The sequence below is a fragment of the Arvicola amphibius genome, chromosome 6 (assembly GCF_903992535.2).
Source record: "Arvicola amphibius chromosome 6, mArvAmp1.2, whole genome shotgun sequence".
In the NCBI taxonomy this organism is placed as follows: domain Eukaryota; kingdom Metazoa; phylum Chordata; class Mammalia; order Rodentia; family Cricetidae; genus Arvicola; species Arvicola amphibius.
In genome coordinates this window covers 62,743,810-62,767,309 of record NC_052052.2, presented here as the reverse complement: position 1 = coordinate 62,767,309, position 23,500 = coordinate 62,743,810, and the positions used below count along the sequence as shown (strand labels likewise).

Below are 23,500 nucleotides of genomic sequence, written 5' to 3'. Positions count from 1 at the left end.
CAGCCTGTCTTCTGAGGTTTTGAATACAGACATTGACTTCACTGAAGATTTCATTGCGTGTGTTCACATTCTTCAACTGTCTTAGCTAGATCTGGGTAACATCATGAGCATGAGCGTTCCATCAGGACCTGCTCCTTCATCAGCTTTACACTGTGAAGGCAGTTTCTTGCTATGTACCTCATGAACCAACCCAGGATAGCTTCATCTGTGAATCTGTCCTTTTTTCACCTCCATCAGCCTTGCCTTGGATTACACTTTGGCTTACAGCAGCATTCTGTCTGGTTTAATCTTCTATTCTGGCCATTAACACTTTCTCCTTAGCAGCAGGAAATCTACTGTAACTTTCTTATCATTCCAGGATTCCCTTGAGCAGCACTTTAAATTTTGTATGAGAACTTTTCCTTTGTATTTGCATTCAGAACTTGGCTGACAGGTCCAAGAAGCTCAGTTTTCAGCCTACTTTATTTAACATGCTCTGCTTACTAAGGTTAATCATTTATAGCTTTTAGTTAAAGAGGCCTGCCTGTCACTTTTTCCACCTGAAGACCTAGAGGCCTTTTATAAACTGACTAATCTCAGTATTCTTCTAAGACTGAGAATGGCCTATAAGGGAGCAGTAAGAACATTTATCAGTTAAGGATGCTGTCTTATGTAAGCAATTTGTGGAACCTCAAAAAAATTATCAAAGATCATTAGACCACCGTAACAGAAATAACAAAATCTATAAATAGAATTACCTAAACATGACACAAAGTAAACACACTGTTGGAAAGACTAGAGATTAGCAGAAGTGCCACCAATCTTCAGTTTGTAAAATGCTAGGTGGGCCAAGCATGGTGGTGCAGGTCTTGAAACTCAGCACTCAGGAAGCAAAGGCAGGCAGATCTCTGTGAGTTTGAGGCCAAACTGGTCTACATAGTGAGTTTCAGGACAGCTAGGGATACACAGAAAGACCCTACCTCAAAAATAAGTAAGTAAATAAACAAGCAAATGGGAAAACAAAGCCTATATTGTATTCCATAGTGCAATACAGAAAAGCTCAAGAAAACGAAGCATTCTGTATTTTTCTATTTTGATTAAAAAAAAACCTCTCATTTATTCATTGTGCCAGTGAAATCAGTTCTAAATTTCCCTATCATCACACTGCCTTAAAAAAGGGAGTCATGGGGCTGGAGAGATGGCTCAGTAGTTAAGAACACTGACTGCTCTTCCAGAGGACCTGGGCTTCAATTCCCAACACCCACATGGCAGCTCACAACTGTCTGAAGATCCAGTTGCAGGGGATCTGACACCTTCACACCAATGCACATAAAAAAAGTTAAAAAAAGGGGGGGAGTCACATAACATTTAAAATGATTCAATGATTCCCCACAATTTCAGTTCAGAAAAACAATGTAGCTTTAATAGCCATTTACCTCCAACTTTAAAGCCTATCAATAATAAAATATGCATCACAAAGTCTTGAAATTCCTCTATATGTGCCTGAATAGATAGAGGCCCCTCAGATGATCTGCTCCTTTATTTGCCCATTGTTTAACACTGTAAAGTTATTAGTTACCACATGTACACCAGGACAAAAAGCCACTGTAATTGTTTTTTTATATTACTTCATGAAACATTAAATTCTTGACCCATTTTCTAATTTCTGTCTTTGGCATTCAAAGGCCTAGGATGTCATAACTAGGTCAAAGAAAGTTGTGAACAGAACATTAACATGAATAAAGCCTATGAAATACTCAGGCTATACTGTCACTGCCACTCACTTCACACAACAGTAAACTAGCACAATGGACAACAGTCGTGTGTTAGTACTGAGTTAGGATTTTACTATAAATATTTCACTGTATTAAATAATCAAGACTGTGATTATATACTTTTCATTTTACAGAGAAAATGTGGCAGAAATTGAAAGGAGAAAATTGGTTCACATTATTTCCTTTTGTCATTCACCTTAATGTACCACAGCTTTATCACCAAAAAAAAAAAAAAAAAAAAAAAATAGCTTTTAGACAACTTACCCTTTAAAAATTAAACGGCACAGGTCAAGTGTGAATAAGCTTTCCTTATCTCAATTCTTCCTCAGTTTAAAATTTCTTTTAAAATTCCTATGGTGTATTAAAGAAATTACCTTTCTCTTTCTTCCTCGCCTGGCAGCTTTTGGAGTGGTTATGTCAGCTGCTTTAGACACATCCTAAAACACAAAACAAAAGCAGAACAAAACTAGCAAAACCACAGGTGAAATTGAACCTGGTATACAAGAGTATGGTAAGAAATTTTCTTAAAGTGAAAACATGATTCACTGAAAGTGCTGGGTGAAGTCTCTTGTTACTCTGACCTTTGAAATTATGAGGTCTTACTTTAGAGTAACAGCAACAATTAGTATCCTCAGGAAAAAAATTCTGGAATACCTATTATCAGAGGTTTGAACAGTAATAGCCTCCAAAGGCTCATGTATTTAAATTTCATCAAGTGTGGCACTACTTGAGAAGGAATAGGAGTTATGGCCTTGGTGGAGAAAGTGTCACTGAGGGTGGCCTTTGAGGTCTCAGAAGCTTTTCCTGCTGTCTGCAGCTCTAGATTAGAACTCTCAGCTATTTCTTAAGCACCATGCCCCTGTGATGATGACAAGCTAAACTTCTGAAACTGTAAGCAAGTCCCAATTAGTGCCCCCCCTTTTGGTAAAAGATGCCTTGTTCGTAGTGTCTTTTCATAGCAATAGAACAATAACCATACAACAGACAGTTATATAATGTAACAGCATTATAATGGCTGAGTATCTCCATTCTGATAATGACATGGGCAGAAATAAAGCACGCCTTACTTAAAATTTTTTTCATTTTAAATGTTTTTGAAGCACTTCCAGCCCAAAGTACATTGTTTGTTGTTATTTTAAAATTTTCATTTTATGTGTATTGGTGTTTTTCCTGCATGTATGTCTGTCTATGTGAGGGTGTTGGGTCTAGAGGAACTGGAGTTACAGTTGTGAGCTGCCATGTAGGTGCTGAGAATTAAACCCAGGTCCTCTGGAAGAGCAGTCAGTCAGTGCTCTTAACCACTCAGACATCACTCCAGCCCTATTTAAAAAAACAAACAAAAAAAACCCAGTATCTCTAATAAGCACGAACCTATCTTACAGTTACACCTGTTTCACATATAAAAACAATTTCAAATAAAAACATCCAACCAAAGGCTAAAGAGAAAGTGTAATGGTTAAGAACAATTACTGGTCTTACAGAAGATCCATGGTTGGTTCACAGAACATGGTGGCTCACTACCATTTTTAACTCCAGTTCCAGGGTACCCAATGCCCTCCACAGGCAACAGGAATGCATCAAGTGCACAAATATCCATATAGGAAATTTTTTATTTTTTAAAACATGCACACTAAAGATGCATAGCTATTTTATAAAACCAGATTTAATATTTGAGGAAATTAAGCTGCTTTCATTCACTTTTCAAATATTTTAAAGATTATTTCCTAATTTGCCAGTCAACTCACTTTATAATTTCTTTCTTGCCATAACTGTAAAGTTCACAGGCAGTACTCCAGACACCCCCAGGCCTATCCCTCCCTTGCAGTAACTACTATCCATAAATACATTTTCTTCATTTCTTCTTAGACCAGAAAAAGATATAAAACATACTTCATTGCTGGCTTTTTCTTCATGATCAGTATCTTCCTTTGAAACACTAGTTTCTTTCTCCTCGACTTCAACATCAGATGATGCATTTGATTGTTTAGTTGGTGCCTGTGAGGAATAAATTATTAATTTCTAAAAAAAATCGTTTACCTAATTTGATTTTTTCTATTCATGAAAACAAAAATTTGGGTGTATCCAAATTTCTGTAGCAAATGAAATTAATACGTAGAACTTTAAAGCAGGGAGTGGTGCTACTATAATCCCAGCATTTTAGGTAGAAGGATGGTTACAAGTTTTAAAATACCCTAAGCTAAACAGCTAGGGATAAATCAAGCGGGGATATATAGTGACACCTTGTGTCCAAAATTTTTTAAACTATAAATTAAAATAATTAGTTTTGGCAAGACATAGTACACTCAGGAGAGTGAGGCAGGTGAATTCTACGTTTGAGGCCATCGTGCATTAAATCAGCAAGTTGATCACACTGTAAGTAAGGACTGTGGCAGTTACAAACATAGAAGCAATTACAGTATATGATGCTGAGTACCATGACACATACTAAGTAGATAGTAAGGGACTTAAGACCTTCTAAGGAAGGATTGGCTTATCAAGGAAAGGTATCGAAATTCTACAGAATATCTAAAAATTTGTCAAAGGCAAAGAAACTGTATGGCACATAGGGGAAAAAAACACTAGATTTCTGATTTTTTTTTTGTCCACCACCCCATCCACAGGGTTTTTCTGTATGGCCTTGGCTGTCCTGGAAATCACTCTATCTATAGACCAGGCTGGCCTCAAATTCAGAAATCTACCTGCCTCTGCTTCCTCCACCACACCAGATTCATCTTCAGTTTTAAGAGTTGAATAAAGGGTCACTTTAGGGTGATTTGTACTTTTTCCAGTTTTTGCTACCTAAGGCCTGAACAAGTATCTTATTGATGAATGAGAAAAATTGTTTCATAAACATCTCCTTTGGAAGTTCTCTGGCCTTAGTATAAACATTGGGGTTTTTTTGTTTTTTGTTGTTGTTGTTGTTTTGTTTTTCTGTTTTTTTTTTTTTTTCTGTCCCAAGAAAAGTTTTCTGTGTAGCCCTGGATGTCCTGAAACTTACCCTGTAGACCAGGTTGGCCTTGAACTCAGAGATCCACCTGCCTGTCTCCCAAGTGCTGGCATTAAAAACATGTGCCATCATTGCCCAGCTACAATAGCTCACTTATCTAAGTTCCAGAGTTTTCAAATATTCAAGAGTGCAATTGGCAATATAGAAAAACATTATTCAAGTAGCACTGGGGCCACAAGATGGTATAGTAGGTAAAGGCACTTGCTCAGCAAGCCCAACACCACGGTAAAAGTGGATAGAGGACCAAATCCACAAAGCTGTACTCAAACCACTATGCACACACTGCAGCACATGCACCATTATGCATACACCCATATAAACACACACAAACACAAAACCTGTATCTGTACACGACAGGAAAAAATGTAAGAGAAACAAAATATGTCTGTTACAGAATAAAAACTGAACAGGTAGTGGTGAATGCCTTTAAATACCAGTATTTGGGATGCAAAGGTGGGTGAAATCTCTTGAGTTTGAAGTTACCCTAGTCTACAAAGAAGTTTCAGGACAGGCAGGGTCATACAGAGAAACCTCGAAAAAAGGAAAATGGAATAAACCAGGTACAAAACAAACCGCTCTATAAAAATGTAATGCCACATATAAATTAAAAGCTCTGGGCAGGAGACTGTTTAGAATTAATAGATAGAAATGAATTTCCGTTGGGGCGATAAGTGCTTCTGTTACATATTTAATTCATTAGGTCCATTCTAATACCATCCTATAAACCTGTAAGAAAAGTAAAGGGCATATACTAAACAATTAAGTCAGTGAGATGGCTCAGCAGATAAGGGATTGTGATGCTCATTGATTCAAGCCTGTTAACCTGAGTTCCATCCACAGAACCATGTAAAGGTGTATGGAACTTTACAAAGATGTTCTTGACCTCCACACATGCACAACAGCATATGTCCCCACACATATCAAACATACAATAACAAACAAATAACATTTTAAAGCCCTGAATCTAACAAGACCTTAAAAATTATGGCTTTAAACTCAGTAAAAGTTTAGATAAACTTTAGTGTCAGTCAAGAGCTAAGCAGCCAAGTGTCTCCAAGTTTTTGAGATCTAGGTAGCCATTCGATTAGTAACAATTCAGACACAAAATGTCAAGGTTCAACCTAAAAAGAGCACAACAATCTGAAATTCGTAAAAGCTCTTCAATTAGTTATGTATTTTACAATGACAACATTTTTCCTCTAACACTAAATAAAATTTAATAGGATTACTCACCTGTTGACTTGAAAATTTCACTTTTGGATTGTTATCTATTTCCCATAATCCTTCATTAAAACCTTTTCGTTTATTTGGTTTGCCATACTTTTCCTTATTTTCGGAGTAAGGAAATATGTCCTTTGGTCCTAAAAAAGCACTGTAACAGAAAGGAAGATGTAAGTACAAAGGAACCTCAAATAAATATGTATTAGGCTACTGGGTGACATGACTCAACAAACACTTTATATATGCAAACTAGTTTTTTGTATTTTGTTTTGTTTTTCAAGACAGAGTTTCTCTATGTAGCCTAGCTGTCCTGGAATTCACATACTAAATAAACTCAAGACCTGCCTGCCTCTGCCTGCCAGTGCTGGGATTAAGAGGGTACACCACCACTTCCACATCATACAAACTAGTTTTAAATCCTAGTGATCTCATTAGTGCTGGTAGAGGAATTAATACAAATAGTCATATTTAATGCCAAACCCTACTTTTCCTTTATAGTACTGATGACTGATAGGCAAGCTCTCTACCACCAAGTAATACTTCCAGCCTAGAAATACTTTAATAAAATTCACTATTTCCTAGATCCATAATTCTATTTTTAAGGTTGCACAAAAAAAGAAATACATTTAATACCACTGAGTTGTACACTTAAACATGGCTTAAAAAGCACACACCCTTTAATTCTAGCACTCATGAGGAAGGGGTAGGTGGATGAATCTGATTTTCAGGCCAGTCTGGTCTACAGAGCAAGTTCTAGTACAGTCATGGCTACACAGAGAAACCCTGTCTAGAAAAACCAGACAGACAGACAAACAAAAAACAAAGGCTAAAGAGTCGAGTGGAATGAGCTGAAAAGAACACCAGACAGTCGGCTCGGCCATGGAAACTAAGAAAATAAGTAAGTGTGCTTGCTTAAAGCACCAAGTTAATTAAAAAACAAAACAAGTTATTCAGAAATATAAAATGAACACATGTAATTATATACATAAACTATGTATTCATATATTAGATGCATATTAACTGCCTTGTCCATCAGCTGTGAATAATTTTTCTCACACACCCATGAAACCCCTGCAGGAAAGAACTACATACATTGCCAGTATGCTGAACTTACAGGAGGTCTTTAACTTAAATTTTTGCACGTGGCTGTGTAAGTATATGTGTGAGTGTATCGTGTGCAGGTAATTGCAATTAGAGCCAGAGGACAACCCTGGGTGTCATAATCAGAAAATCACCGGCTTCCTTTGAGACAGTTACTCTCATTGGCCTGAAAAACTAGCAAGGAGGACAGCCTGGCGACCCAAGGGCCTTGAGGATCCCTTTGTCTCTGCCTCCCCAGCACTGGAATTGTAAGCAGCCCACCAACTGCTCAGTATTTTTCTATAAGGTCAAACTCCAGTCTCCATGCTTGTGAGGCAAACACTTTACATACTTGGCCATCCCATGGGGATAGTTTTTAACTTCAGCAATGATCAGTCAGCTTCTACATAACACAATATGGTCACAACAACTGAATGAGTTCAGTCCTTCAAAGCAAAGTTCAAAGATTCAAGTTTAATTTCAAGACAGGCTCAAAGATATTTAGCCTCCTAATCTTACCTGTGAGCATGAGCAGTGCTCAGAGATGCCTCTCAGAAATTAGGGAGATTCAAGTGAAGGGAAAAGGAGAAAAAACAAAGCAAAGCAAACAAAAAAAAGGGCTAAAATAGAAACTAGGAAGATGGCTCAGTGGGTCTGAGTCTGAATCCCCAGAACCCATATACAGTTAGATGTACTGGGATTAAAGGCATGTGCCACCACAGCCTGGCTTTGAGTTTAATCTCAACACCACAAAAGAAAAACTGAACAGAAAAGCTACAACTTCAGTACTTCCGTTCTGATAACTTGCATTCAACAAGCACATTGTTCTACCTTGATAAATGTCATACTCTTTAAGTTTGAATCAGCTTCCCACATTTTTCTTAGGAAACTGTATTATATATTGTTATATTACATTATATTATAATGAAACAGGGTCTCATTGTATAACCTTGGATGCCTTGGAACTCTATTCAGACCAGGCTGGCCTTGAACTCATAGTACTCTAGAATACTAAGATTAAAGTTGTGCACCACCCTGCACATGGTACAGTGTTTCTTCTGCATGTCTGCCTGCAGACCAGAAGAGGGCACCAGATCTCATTATAGATGGTTGTGAGCCACCATGTGGTTGCTGGGAACTGAACTCAAGACCCCTGGAAGAGCAGCCAGTGCTTTTAACCTCTTAGCTACCTCAGCAGGCCCAGGGAATGCTTTTAATAGCTTTTTGCTGGCTTTACTTCTGTGACATGTTTATCCTTTCATTACAGTCACGTTTCTCTCTTCTGCTGACATTTGTTTCTACTGCTTCACTAACAACTTCTGGCTGGCCATCTAGTACCTCTCCAATGTACAGATCGATCTATTCAAGGTTAGCACATTCAACTAACTTCTAGCATTATTACTGTTTCTTTGGTACATTTTCTTTTTTGCTAGCTCATTTATTAAAATGTCATGTAGGTGTTTATTATCAGGAAACAAATGCAAATTACTTGTAAACTACTCATGATCTGATAAACACAGATCTACCATGATAAAAACATGACCCACCATCGTTGTTTTTCTCTAAACAAGATTTCTCTGTGTCCTGGAACTCAGAGATCCTTCTAGAATTAAAGATGTGTGCTAGCACATCAAGAAACTTTCAAAGTGACCTGGTAATGACCAGTAATTTATATCTCAGGACTAGAGAGGTGGTTCAGAGGTTAAGAGCACTGGCTACTCTTCCAAAGGTTCTGAGTTCAATTCCCAGCAACCACATAGTGGCCCACAACCATCTATAATGAGATCTGGTGCCCTCTTCTGTTCTGCAGACATGCAGACAGAACACTGTGTACATGATAAATAAATCTTTTACATCTCAATTTATAGATTGCAAAACCAACAGCAATCTTAGTTACTAGAGCAGAAATGAAATTTTACATGTTGCTGGATATGTGAGTTATTTAAACTGTAGAAACTAAATTTGTGCGTGCTAATACTATACCAAGTTAAGTACAGCCTTTCTCTGCTGCCTACGATATTGAACTGCACTATTCTCACCTTAATAGAATTGGTGTCTGATTACAGAATATAATCAAGTTATATTTGGTCTCAATAAAAGCATGCCACTTACACAGAAACAGTTAAAAATTTACAATTTTTCATTCTAATTGGTAGTGTTTAAATTTACATTTTGCAGGTTTCTAAAACTTCTACCCATCCTTTGAACCCTCCAAACCCAGACCTTTACAAACCTAAATAACTAGCATATAATAACTATACAAAGGTTTTGAGATTTTTGTTTTATTAATTCCATGTATATGGGGAGAGTGGAGTGTGCACGAGTACAATATCCAGAGGTCAGAAGAGGATGTCAGATTCCCTGGAGTAGGAGTTGCATGCAGTTTTGAGCCATACAACATAGGTAATGGGAACCTGGGTCATCTATAAGAAGTTGTGTTCTCTTAACCACTGATGCATGTCTCCAATACTACCTGCCCTACAAAAAAAAATTTCTGAGGGGGCTGGAGAGATGGCTCAGCGGTTAAGAGCATTGCCTGCTCTTCCAAAGGTCCTGAGTTCAATTCCCAGCAACCACATGGTGGCTCACAACCATCTGTGATGAGGTCTGGTGCCATCTTCTAGCCTGCAAACATACTTACAGACAGAATATTGTATACATAATAAATATTTTAAAAAAAATAAATTTCTGAGACTGGCTGGCCTGGCACTCTCTATGTATACCAGGCTGGTCTAGAAATCAGAGATCTGCCTGTCTCTGCTTCCCAAGTACTAGATTAAAGATGTGTCCCATCGCCGGGCGGTGGTGGCGCACGCCTTTAATCTCAGTACTCCGGAGGCAGAGGCAGGCGGATCTCTGAGTTCGAGGCCAGCCTGGTCTACAAGAGCTAGTTCCAGGACAGGCTCTAGAAACTACAGGCAAACCCTGTCTCGAAAAAAACCAAAAATAATAATAATAATAATAATAATAATAATAATAAAAAGATGTGTCCCATCGCTGGGCAGTAGTGAGACACGTCTTTAATCCCAGCACTCGGGAGGCAGAGGCAGGTGGATCTCTGAGTTCGAGGCCAGGTTGGTGGTCTACAAGAGATAGTTCCAGGACAGGCTCCAAAGCTACAGAGAAACCCCGGTTCAAAAAAACAAAACCAAAACCAAAACCACCTTAAGGCACTGTTGCCAAATTGGCCTCAGAGCGGCTCTGTCAGCATTGCCCTGTGTCCTCCAGCTCACTCTAACTTCAGTGTTGACTTTGATGTCAAGTGTTGAAGCACTGTTGTAGAACTGATGGCTGCTCTCCATCAGGCTGTGTAGGATGCACACAGCCCTGTAATCAGGACTGCACTTCCTGTGGTCTAACCTATCTGCATAGTTTTAGTTGGGAAAAAAAAAAAACGTACTATTGTGATGACCCAAAACTAAAGCTGCTAAAAACCATGGAACGGACAAGGACCAGAACTACGTGGCAGGGAGGCTCTGTTCTTGCAGCCCCTCTGCCCCTCTGTAGTGCTGCTGAAGCACGGCATCTGAGAGAGAGGAGCAGTTAGGACGACTGAACACCTTCTCTTTTAGCAATTGATTGTTGCAGGGAACTTCCAGCGTTACTGTATAGCTCTGGGGTACATCGTTCCTGAGCCTGAGAGCATGCTGGGATTTATTTAAAACCGGGTGAAATAAGTGCTCTTTCCAGGTGAAAACGTTTCATTTTGATTTGAAGGCAGAGGAAAGCTTGCTCTTTTCATAATTGTGTTCAGCTGGTGACATTTGATCATCAGACAGCATTGTCACTAAGCAGTTTGGGTAGTGTAATTGTAAACACCAGCCCAGTGCTTCAGTCATGGTAAAGATGTCTTCAGATGAATGGCTCATATTTAGGTGCAGTGTTTGATGTTCACAACAAAATGTTAATTTTTTAAAAAATAGATGTGTCCCATCATGCCTGGCCCAAGATCTTTTGCTTTGTTTTCTTTCTTTGGGATAGGGCTTCTCTGTGTAGCTATGGCTGTCCTGGAACTCTGTAGACCAGGCTGGCCTCAAACTGTCAAGACTGCAAAAGCTAGGATTAAAGATATGTGCCACCACCTCCCAGCCTAAGATCTTTTTAAATTCACACATAAAAGTCACAGCATCACTAGTCAATCATAGAAATATAAATAAAAACAATTTATAGCTGGGATGTAGCTCAGTTGGTATAGTGCTTCTCTAGAATGTAGGAAGTCCTAGGTTCATTCCCAGGACCACAAAAATCCATGTAAGGTACGGTGACAAAGGCCTGTTAATCCAGCACTCTAAAGGAGAATCTGTTTAAAGTGCTGTGGGATAATCCTTCTGTACACTGTGAATATGTATTATCATTGGTTGATGATAAAGCTGATTTGGCCTATAACAAGGCAGAATAAGGCTAGGCAGGAAAGCCAAACTGAAAACAAAGAGGAAGGGTGGATTTAGAAAGAGATGCAAGCAAGCTGACAGAGGAATAAGACATGTTGGAAAACAGGTAAAGCCACAAGCCATGTGGGAAAATGTAGATTAATAGAAATGGGTTCTAAGTTTAAGTTGTAAGAGCTAGTTAAGTAATAAGCCTAAGCTATAGGATTTTGTAGTTAAGTTTTTGTGTGATTATTTGGGGCTGGGCAGAGGGAAGAAAGAGCTCTACCTCTGTTTATACCTCATCTATGTGGTCTGAAGGCTTCATGATATTCATAACCTGTCTCAAAAAAAAGGCAAAAACTAAAATGAAGAATTTGAAATATTTATACTTGAAAGTTCTGCAAGAAGTCTGACAATTTCTCAAATGATTAAACATTTAGCTGTCATTTGAACCAAGAATTTGTTTCTAGCGAGGTAAAAACATATGTCCATATACACAATGACTGACTGTATATAATTAAGTAGTAGAAAGCTTGCCTAGGATATGCAAAGCCCTGGGCTAGATCCCATCATCATCCAAAGAATAATTGCATTATTAGTGCTTATATCAACATTATTTATAATACCTAGCAGTGGGAAACCCAGATGTCTATCAAGTCATAAATATAACATGGTAAAATCAGAAAATGAAATATTAGTTGGCAGTAAATAAGGGAAGCATTATCACATACTAAAGTATTAATCTTGAAACACTATATTAAATTAAAAATTAATAGTGACTAAAGACCTCATTAAATTGTTTCATTTACTCAGGAAAGTAGTTTAAGAGTTGCGTCAGCCACATCAAAGACTGGACAGAGAAACAGAAGGCACCTGTAGTATCTTCTGAAACAGTAATAATCTAAAATCTAATGTTTTGGAAATGTAAAAACTACTAAATTTATAGACTTAAATGGGTAAACTATATGAAACCAATTATCTCAATAAAGCTTCTGTGATTTTTTTTTCCCAGAAAAAAAAAAATAGGCATGGTGGCACATACTTGTAATACTGTACTCAGGAGCTGGGAGACAAGAGCATCAGAAATTCAAGATCATCACTGCCTGTACATCAAGATCAAAACCAGGCCGGGTGAACATGAAAACTGTCTCAGTTTTTATGTTCTGAGAGAATACTGTATCTTACAAAAAAAATAACATAATTTTATCAACTACACTATTCTTCGTTAAAAATCACTTCAATACATCATACATACAGCTACAATAAACAATTTGTTGACAAATTTTTTTCCCTGAATGTTACACCAAATTAGTTCATACCACTTTTATTATTAAAAATGCTGCTATGATGCAGCCTACTGGAGCACAATCTTTGCACCTGTCTAATTCTAAAACGAGTTGAATCAAAGGATCAAGTTGAAAATCATAATGCAGGAAAAACAAAGCAGAGCGATTCCCTCCCTGGAGACGCAACCTCACGGATCAGTAAATGGTATCCAGATTAGTTTGTAGATATTATTACTAATTCCCAAGAGACAGCTTGTGTGGTGACAACTGACTCACTGTTCAGAAAACATTCAAAGGTTAAATCCCAGCACGCTGGAGCGTTGGAGGCAGAGCAGGAGGAGTCTGTGAGCTTCAGGCCATCCTGGTTTGTCCTGGTCCAGGACAGTGAGGGCTGGCTCTAAACAAAGACCCTGCCTCAAATTTAAAAAAAAAAAAAAAGAAAAATCCACTCTAACATGAAAGGCTGGAGATGAGGGACAATTAACTGGCTCAATGTTTGCCTCCAACACACAAGCCCTGGAGTTCAACCTCTAGCACCGCATCAAATGTAACATAAGGGAGGAAGAGACAAGGATCAGAAGTCCTACTGTCTACATAGCAAGTTCAAGGTCATTCTGAAATACAAGAGACAAAAGTAAATATAAGAGGCTAGAAAGACTGATAAATAGTTTAGAGGACTGGCTCTAAAACAGATTTTGAGTCTCAGCATCTGGAGAGTGGCTCACAAGTCCAGTCCCAAAAGATCCAATGCCCTTTCTGGCTGCTAGAGGCATAGATACACAGGCATGCAGACAAAACATCCAAACATGGGGCTGGAGAGATGGTTCAGTGGTTAAGAGCACCGGTTGCTCTTCCAGAGGACCTGAGTTCAATTCCCAGCACCCACATGCAGCTCACAACTATATGTAACTCCAGTTCCAAGGGATCTGATACCTTCACAGCAACACATAGTTAAATAAATTAAAAAATAAAAGTAACATCCAAACACACAAAGTAACCTTTTTAAAAACTTTAAAGATTTTATACTACATAACAGCATTTAACTTTTTTAGATAAGAAATGATTCATTAGACAATCAATACACACAAATATTAAGCTGGGCAATGGTGGTGTTTAATCCCGGCACTCAAGAGGCAGAGGCAGGAAGATCTCTGTGAGTTCAAGGCCAGCCTGATTTACAAAGCAAGTTTTAAGACAGCCAGGTCTGTTACATAGAGAAATCCTGTATCAAAAAAAGGGGGTGGGAAAGATAAATATAAGTAAACTATAAAATGTGTTAATATTAATTTATAAATCCAAGAAAATTGGATTTATTCTCAAAAGCTTGTCAAACCTTTACAATATATATGTATGTGTCTAAGTGTGTCTACGCTCAGGTTATGTGCACGAATCAATGAAGATGCCAAGCAGTCTTCTTCACTTGCCCTCCATCTTATTTCTTGAGACAGGATTTCTCGCTAAACCCGGACCTCACAGATTTAGCTATCTATATGGGCTGGCCAACTCTCTGTGCCCTAGGGCTAGTTACAGAAGCACACCACTACTCAGGTTTTACATGGGTACTGGGAATCTGAACTCAGGTCTTCATGCCATCCTTTACTGACAGAGACACTTCTCCAGCCCAAAACAATACAATTTTAAACATATCCATGCCTTTTCATGTAGCACACCAAAAGCCCAAGGTAGATTCTATTATTATTCTTAGTCTACAAATCAGGAAGAGACCTGCTCAAGGTCATGTAACAAGTAAATGGCTGATTTCTAGTCTATCTGTATTTAGTATTGTCCAGTATGTTAACAGAAAATTCATAAACAGAGGATTTTAGCACAAGAGTTGTCCTTTATCAAATACTGAACTAATAGTACATGGTAGCCTCTTAAGTAATAAAGCTGTTCAGGGTCTTCAATTGTAGTCAAAGCCAAGGAAACAAAATTCATCCATCATTTCAACCAAGAATATAAATATAAACAGGAGCAACTAAGCAAGATCTGACTGACTTTAATATCTGAAAACATAACCTTTCCAGAAAAAAGCAGGAACACCCTCAGGCAAGATGAAACAAGGCAGTGAAAGACACCACGTGGGCTGGTTGGGGCCTTGGCTCAGTGACTGAAGGGCTTGCTACACAAGCCTGCGAACACCGATTCAGGTCCCCAGAATGCACATCAAGGTATAAACAGAAAATCGACTCCAAAGTTATCCTCTTTGTACCCCCCTCCACACACACGCCATGCACTAACATACTATAGACTCCCTTGGGCTGGAGAGATGGCTCAGAGATTAAGAGAACTGGTTGTTTAGAGATTAAGAGAACTGGTTGTTCTTCCATAAGTCCAGAGTTCAATTCCCAGCAACCACAGGGTGGCTCGCAACAACCATCTAGAAAGAGATCTAATGCCCTCTTCTGGCAAAACATTGTATACATTATAAATAAATAATATTTTTGCTTCATTATTGTATTTTGTTTTGTTTTAGTTGAGAGAGTAAGTAGGGAGGACCTGGGAGGAGTTTGGGGCAGTATTAAAAAAATTTTTAACTAAAATAATGTGGTTAGAGAGCTAAACAAAGGTTAATTCATAGAGAGTTTCATAACCAGGACTTATTGCTAGTTAGTCACTTAAGTTATTGGTAATATTAATAGGGAGTTAGTGAAGATTTTTGGACAAAATGGCATGATCTGATTGAAACATAGATAACTGATTTTATGTGTATGTTTGTATGTGTGTGTGTGTGTGTGTGTGTATATATATATATATATAGAGAGAGAGAGAGAGAGAGAGAGAGAGTACACCTATGTAAAAACACTAATTATAGGAATCCTAGATTACAGCATGAAATTGAGCTTTAACAGAAGTCAATCAGGATTTGTGGGAAAAGGGAGGGATTATCTGCTATGAAATCAAAGTTAACACCTAGACCAGCGGTTCTCCATCTGTGGGTTGCATCAGATATCCTGCATATCAGATACTTATGTTACAATGCACAACAGTAGAAAAATTAGTTATGAAGTAGCAATAAAATCATTTTATGGTTGGGGGTCACCACAACATTAAGGAACTATATTACAGGGTCACATTAGGAAGGTTGAGAAGTACTATCTAGACTTCTGAGTCTGGTAATCCAAAAGTTTTTTGACTGGGTCCATATCAGAGCCACTCAGTAAAAATCAGTTTTGACTAAGATAAGTCTAAGATACCATGAATAGTTAGTACACCTTAAGAGGTCAAGGTCTAATATTTAAAACTTGACTACCAAAACAGATATATAAATGACATAAAAGATTAAGGAGAATCAGATGTGTATATGTTAAGGAAAGAATATAGTAATCAATGGACTATAAATGCACACACAAAAAAACTTTAAGGCCAGGAATGGTGGTGCACAATTTTAATCCTAGCAATCCAGAAACAAAGGAAGGTCAATCTGTGAATTCAAACATAGCCTAGTTTACATAGCAAGTTCCAGGCCAATCAGAGCTATAAATAAATTTCAGAAACAAATCAGTTATAAGTTGTACACTTCTGAATTTCTACTTGCTTTTCTATATTCTTCCTTCCCCATTTCTCTAACTTCTTATTACAATACACTTCCATCTTGGAAAAATCTAAATTTTAAATTTCAAATAAATAATTACCCTCCCAAATTTTGGGAACCGAAAAAAAAGACTGTCATACTTAGTCCATCATTAATCTTTTTTTAAAGATTTATTTATTTATTATGTATACAACATTCTGTCTTGATGTATGCCCACATGCCATAGGAGGGCGTCAGATCTCAGTACAGATGGTTGTGAGCCACCATGTGGTTGCTGGGAATTGAACTCAGGAAGAGCAGCCAGTGCTCTTAACCTCTGAGCCATCTCTCCAGCCCCATCATTAATCTTTTAAAAATTGTTTTAAAAAGTTAAATAGCGCCGGGCGGTGGTGGCGCACGCCTTTAATCCCAGCACTCGGGAGGCAGAGGCAGGCGGATCTCTGTGAGTTCGAGGCCAGCCTGGTCTACAAGAGCTAGTTCCAGGACAGGCTCCAAAGCCACAGAGAAACTTTGTCTCGAAAAACCAAAAAAAAAGTTAAATAGCCAGAACAAGGATATAGCAACTGTTTTTCCAAAGGTAAATGGTATGTATAGCCACTGTAGATTAAAATACTATAAATCTATTTTGAAAAAAAAATATTAACTTGCCAGGCAGAGGTAGCGGATGCCTTTAATCCCAGTACTAAGGAGGCTCTCTCTGTGAGTTTGAGGCCAGACAGGTCTACAGAGCAAGCTTCAAGACAGCCAGCAGCACACATAGAAACCTTGTCTTGAACCCCTCCCCGCCCACAAAAAAGTCTTTCAATTCTTTAACTATATCCTAGTTTCTTTCATACTAATTCATTTTCCTCATTCATGACCTTTATCGGCATAGTACTGGGGAGCTAACCTACAACCTCATGCGTTATAGGCAAGCACTTTACCAATAAACTGAAATCTCAGCTCAAACAAATTTTTTTAATTTTTTATTTTTTATCTTATGCACATTGGTATTTTACCTATATATGTGTCCTGTGTTAAAGTGTCGGATCTATTGGAATGGGAGTTATAGTCATCAGCTGCCATCTGGATACTAGGAATTGAACTCTGTAAGAACACTCAGTGCTCTTAACTGCTGAGCCATCTCTCCAGCCCCAACACTAACCATCTTAATTCCAAATTAACCAAATAAGTTGCATATTTAATGCAATTGTTGAACTTCAAGTATATAAAAATCAAGCTAGGGTATAATAGCTCAGTGGTAGAGCAAGGCCCTGTGTATGATCCTCAGCACTGCAAAAGAAATAAAAATCTAAACTATTTACAATACAAAAGTTCTGTTTTTAAATGATAGGTAAAAGACAGCCTTTTTTCTTCTACATTTAAAGTTCTGGAGGGCTGGAGTTGTGGCTCTGAGTGAGAACACACAATTAGTGCAGATAAGGGCCAGACCCTAAGAGCATTTTTTTCTGACTACAGTTCCATGTGATACTGGCACCTCAGAGCTTGCACCACACCAAGCACATCCCTATTTTGATACACAGTGCAGTTTAACCTTTTAAAGACCTTTTCCCTATTGAATTTACTACAAGGTCTCTAAATTGTGGAATATTACCCTGGAATCACAAATTAAGCAATCCTTAAAAGTTGTTTTCTCATATACAAAACACATGTGAACCTAAGTCAAACTAAATATTGTGAAGGTTATTCCAATATAGATCCAAAACTTTGTTTTGAAAAACTTAATTACGGGCTGAGCACTAGTGATGTGTGCTTTGATCCTAGCACTTGGGAAGCAGAGGCCAGTGGATCTCTGAGTCTGAGGTCTGGTCTATAGAGCAAGTTCCAGGACAGCCAAACAGACAAAGTTACGTAGAAAAACACTGCCTCAGCAGGGCAGTTGTAGTGCATGCCTTTAATCCCAGCACTTGAGATAGGTGGATCTCTGAGTATGAGAAGCCAGGCTGTTCTACAAGTGTTAGTTCCAGGACAGGCTCCAAAACTACGGAGAAACCCTGTCTCGGAAAACCAAAAAAGAAAAACACTGTCTCAAAAAACAAACAAAACAACAACAACATGATTCCTCCTACTAGTCTGCCTTGTTCAGCCCTGGTATGTGATGTACGGTTGATATCCCTGGGAGGCCTGCTCTTTTCTGAAGGAAAATGAAGAAGTAGATCTGGGAGTGAGGGACCGGGAGGAGAAAAAAGGGAAAGAGTGGTTGAGATGTAATATATGAAAGAAAAGGAAAAAAGAATACATAGTGATAATTAAGGTGTCAATAATTTTGTTTCATGTCAAGTAACCTAGCCTATCCTATAGATTACATTTAAGTTCAAGTCAGGTAGATTATACAGTGCACATAAGGCTAATAATTATAGGTATCTAAGAAAATAAGCTTTGGCAATAAGTTGAAATAGCCTTCATAGCAATTTCATGTGGTTATAAGGAACTAACAGTTCAACATTCAGCTGTATAGAATACCAATTTCCTTCACCAGCTAGCCATACATACACCTGGGACAGCAGTCAGACAGACTGCCTCCGGTGATTATAAAAACTCACAGTCTCACTTCCCTCTTTTCTTCACGGCATCTGTATGGCTAACAGGACAAGACCGAACACAGTGCTGGGCTATCCTGATTTTACTTACAAAGAATACTCAAAGCCTTGCTACTGATTTCATCCATCCATCACTCCTGGGATCACTGAGAGGGTAACTTCTCACAAACTCTGAAAACTTCATACATTACATAGCATAGTCTGATCACATTCACCCCTCATTCCCTGTGGCCAACGTTCCTTTTAGTTTCTCCCAAGATGTACTGTCCTTAATCTCTACCTTCAAACAAGGCTGCCCAGTCAGGCACATTTACATCCCATAACTTAAGGGGCAGAGGTGACGGATCTCTTGAGTTCAATGCCAACCTTGTCTATATAGTGAGTTCTTAGCCATGGATACATAGTCATAGTCTGTCTCAAACAAACAATGTTCCAGTATTGAACAAGAAAATAAATGTTAAAAATGTAAAGGAGACGTTAAAGATCACTTTTAAGCTTTCCATCTCAGTCCAGATATGATGGCATTTCATCCCCAAACATGGGAGGCAGACACAAGTTCATCTCTGTGAGTTCAAGAGAGCCTGGTCAACACGGAACACCAGAGGCCAGCCAGGGCTACATAGTGAGACCCTGTCTTTAAAAAAATAGTCTTCTACTTCACTGTCACTTCCCCTTGAATTGTGAAATCTCGACATGCTTTTCATTCTATGCCTAACCTCTGCAAAATTGTCATTTGATCTTAACACTATCAGGACTTACGTCTCATGGGTTCCGAAAAAGAAAATGGGTAGTTTGTTTGTGGGTGGTTTCACAGCTCCATCAGGAACTTCATCTACCTAAAAGAAAGATCAGAAAAGGTAAAGTTTTAAATCTTACACACCCTGCCACACACGTGTGAACTCAGAATAAGACACCCTAAATGGATCAGATACAAAATTGACTCATTTTACAAATCCACTCAAATAAGTTCTAAAGGCAAGATTATTTTTCTCAGGATTCATTTGGTGACACCAGAGTCCTTTTTTTTTTTCATGCATTTAACAGTTTTATCCTTGTTTGGAAAAATACTAAGGTTATCATGTGCTTACTAAATCATCCCAGCAGCAAATCTTTTGTTTTGTTTTTTTGAGACAGGGTACCTAGGATCAGAACATGATAGATAATACTTAAAAGAATTTTGATTAGATAAACTCAAAATCATTTAAAAATAACTGTGATGTTCTAAAATCGTAATTATTTTTCATACAATTTAATTGTTTTTATTTCTTTTTGTTTTTCCAAACAGTTTCTCTGTGTAGCCCCGACTATCTTTGAACTCAGAAATCTACCTGCCTCTGCCTCCCAAGTGCTAGGTTTAAAGGCTATGCCACACTGTTGGGCCCAGCAGCAAATCTTAAAGCAGTGCACCACGATTAGCTTTCTAAAATCCCCAATTACTTAATTTTCAGAACACATTTGACACCAAGCATTTCATACAGGAGTCTCAACCTGCTGTGCAATCCTGCAGGAGGGCTATACAAACAGTAAGTAATGTGAGGCTAGAGAAATGGCTCCGTGGTTAAGAGTACTTGCAACTCTTCCAGAGATCCAGTTCAGCTTTTAACACCCATGCCAAGTCCTTTACCACCACTTCTAGGCTCCATCACCCTCTCTGGCCTCCTCAGGTACTGGCATACATAACACACAAACTTACACACCGAACTAAAAAAAAAAAAAAAGTAATATAAAAGCAGACCGAAACAAAAGCTTAAAGCATTATTTCCCCATGTTTGAATAGCAGTAAGGGTCAGAACTCCAGGTCTGGGGTGGAGCATGACTTTAATAATCCAGGACAGCCAGAGTTGTTAAACAGAGTCTTAAATGACAAACCAACCAATAAGCAAGCAAACAAGCAAACAAACAAACCAAAAAAATCAAAAAACAAATTGAGCTGCTTCTAAGAAAATGGGGGTGGGGGGAATAAAAACATCCTATTCCAATGCAAATGAACTCCTTAGCTCAACAGTTAAGAGTACTTGCTGATCTTGCAGAGGACCCAAGTTCAAGTCCTAGTATCCACATAGCAGCTCTGAACTGTTTGAAACTTCAGTTTCAGGGATCAAACAATCTTTTGCACACAGCACAAGTCATGGAAGTGGTGTACAAATATATATGAAGGAAAACCATCTGTAAACAAAGGTTTCTAAAATAATTAATTTTTCAACTGGCAGTGATGGTGGTGGTGGCACACAACTTTAATCCCAGCACTTGGGAGGCAGAGGCAGGCGGATCTACTAGTTCAATATCACCTGGGCCTGAAGAGCAAGTTCCAGGACAAAGAGAGCTACACGGAGAAGTACTGTCTTGGAAGAAACAAGTTAATTTTGACTGAGTTCTAGAACAGTCAGGGCTGCACAGAGAAACTTTGTTTCAAAAAGAAAAAAAAACTGTATGAAGAATAATTACAATCTCAGAACATCAGTTTATTTTCTAAAAAATTTTGAGTTTATCTAATCAAAATTCTTTATCATGTTCTGATCCTAGGCACCATTATAAACTAGAAAAAAAAATCACTTTTTTCTGAAAATGGAGCTTGGGTTTTTCATATCACATCTTGAGTCCTTAAGACTTCTCAGGTTTCCTTAACCCAGGGTACCGTCTATACCCTCCCCCTTGCCTGTGGAGAAAAACCATAAAACAACCTCAAGGTCATAAGGCAAGGAATGTGAATTAAAAAGGCCCAAGTGCATCACCAACTGCAAATCCTGTATTAAACATATCTAAATCTAGTTTAATCACATCTGACAAGGGATTGTAGTTTGCATATTTCGTCGATGACTTGTATTTTATTTAAAATTCCAAAATTTAAGGAAATGTCATTTTTAAACATAAAGATCATACTTGTTGATTTCACCTACAATGGAACATTAGCTGAATGTCATATCTAAATTTTTCCTATGAAGAACACCTGTCAGACTCAAAAGCAAGCCACAGGGAACGCGCGGGTGTGCAGAAAACCCGACAATTTTACAATTGCACGGGAGAGTACTGAAAAAAAACTAAAATGAAAGGTTCCAAATAACGGTAAAGGGAAGCGAGGGAGAGGAAGCGGAGAAGAAACGATGGAAAGCAGGCCTTTCTTTCTGGAAAGGTTGCCGCACCGCTCCACTGGGGCTACAAATCACTTACTCGAGCTGGCCAATGAGGATAACCTTTCATCTTGGCGAAGATGAGGTCTCCAGGTTTGAAATCGCGAGTCATGTTGGAGGGGCGACGCCGGGAGTCCCAAGACCAGAAGGGGGAGCAGCGCAGCCGCGATCAGGAGATGCGAGCGCGGACACGAGCTGGGACTGGCGGGCCCGCGGGCGGGGGAGGATGCCTCGGGGTGTCCCGACGAGCCTGCGAGGGACAGCAGGGAGGGCGGTTAAAGCGCAAACCCCAGGGAGGGGCCGCGGGGAGGAGGGCAGGGGGAGGGGAGGCCGCGGAGGGGGAGGGGGAGCCGCCCGCGCGCCTCCTCGAAACGCGGCCTCGGTCCCGAGCAGCGTCCGGGCCTGTGGCCGCCGCCACCTGAGGCAGCATCACCGCCCGCCACCCGGCCGCCCGCCTCCCCACCCCATCGCGGCCAGGGCTTTTCCCACGGGCCGCAGCCCACGAGGGAGGGGCGCGGCGGGAGAGGGGAGGGAGGCAGCTAGCGCGGCCGCCCGCTTCCCACCCGCGCCGAGCGGGGGCGGGGCGGCCTTCACCTGCCGGGCGAAGACGCTGGGGCTGCGGGGCGCGCTGGCTGCCTGTGCCCACGTCCACGCCGGCCACCTGCGCCACCAGCTGCCGCAGAGGCGTCTCAACGGCTCCGAGCTGCAACCGCCACCGCCACCGCCGCCGCCGTCGCTGCGCCGCTCCCGCGCGGCTCCCGCTCGGCGCCCGCTAGCGCTGGGCCGTACCAACTGCTCGCCCAGGTGGGGGTGGCGCGGCGACTGGCGAGGGTCGTGGCTCGGAAGCGGAGCTCTTGGAGACGCTCGGGCCCGCAGGTGCCCCTGCTTACAAGGAACAGCAGCCAGGTGCCGTGGGACCGGAGGGAGGGGAAGGGCCTCCATGGAGGCGGGCCGGAGCTGATTGTCTCCCACCCCCGCGGCTGGCACAGTGGTCGCGCCCGGCCCGCCCCTGCTGGCTGCTCTGCGTGTGTGTATTTGTATGTGTACTGTATGTAAAAGGCGGGGAGGGAGGAAACGATTGTTGTGAACCCCGTTTGGGGGCGGGTATTCGGGCCTATAGCCCATGGCTACATGTTTAAGAAAAACTGGCAGTCCAAGGTGATTGTTCTCGCATCCTCCTCCAAGGTGGGGGGACTGTAATGCTCCTGCGCGGTTTACATCATCCAAAAAAAAAAAAAAAAGAGAGAGAGAGGAGCTGTGCAAAAACCCAGAGATCAAATTGGGGCTATGAAGCAGTTGCAGGGTGTGCACCTTGTAGGCCTCTTCAACATCGCAGAATGGGCTTTGCAGTCTTCGTTTCCTTGGGACTGTAACATGAGAAAGCTCTATTTCATTTCTTTAACATTTCAACCACGGAGAACCGTTAAGAAAAATGAAATCCCAGTGGATGCAAAACGTGAAAGGTAGAAAACAATGACATCGAAAGCGCAGTTATCTTGTTAGGATATGGGTTTGAGCCCAAGCTAAATTTAAATTTTTATTTCCTTATAAGGGTGGTGGCTAATAGGTGGTACAAGAG

The 23,500-nt window shown here is 39.9% G+C and overlaps 1 protein-coding gene across 5 annotated transcripts in view; it reads right to left on the bottom strand.

The window, feature by feature from the left end:
• Psip1 (PC4 and SFRS1 interacting protein 1) overlaps positions 1 to 22,652 on the bottom strand; it is a 39,660-nt gene extending 17,008 nt beyond the window's left edge. For all 5 annotated transcript variants that reach the window (XM_038332488.1, XM_038332491.1, XM_038332489.1 and 2 more), the window contains exons 1-6: positions 22,516 to 22,652; positions 21,962 to 22,171; positions 19,553 to 19,629; positions 5,995 to 6,133; positions 3,645 to 3,749; positions 2,129 to 2,191 (exon numbers count right to left, since the gene is read on the bottom strand). In XM_038332488.1, the coding sequence (XP_038188416.1) occupies positions 2,129 to 2,191; positions 3,645 to 3,749; positions 5,995 to 6,133; positions 19,553 to 19,629; positions 21,962 to 22,033 (456 nt within the window). In that variant the 5' untranslated portion in view covers positions 22,034 to 22,171; positions 22,516 to 22,652. The remainder of the gene's footprint in view (positions 1 to 2,128; positions 2,192 to 3,644; positions 3,750 to 5,994; positions 6,134 to 19,552; positions 19,630 to 21,961; positions 22,172 to 22,515) is intronic.
• Between the last annotated feature and the right edge of the window lie 848 nt (positions 22,653 to 23,500).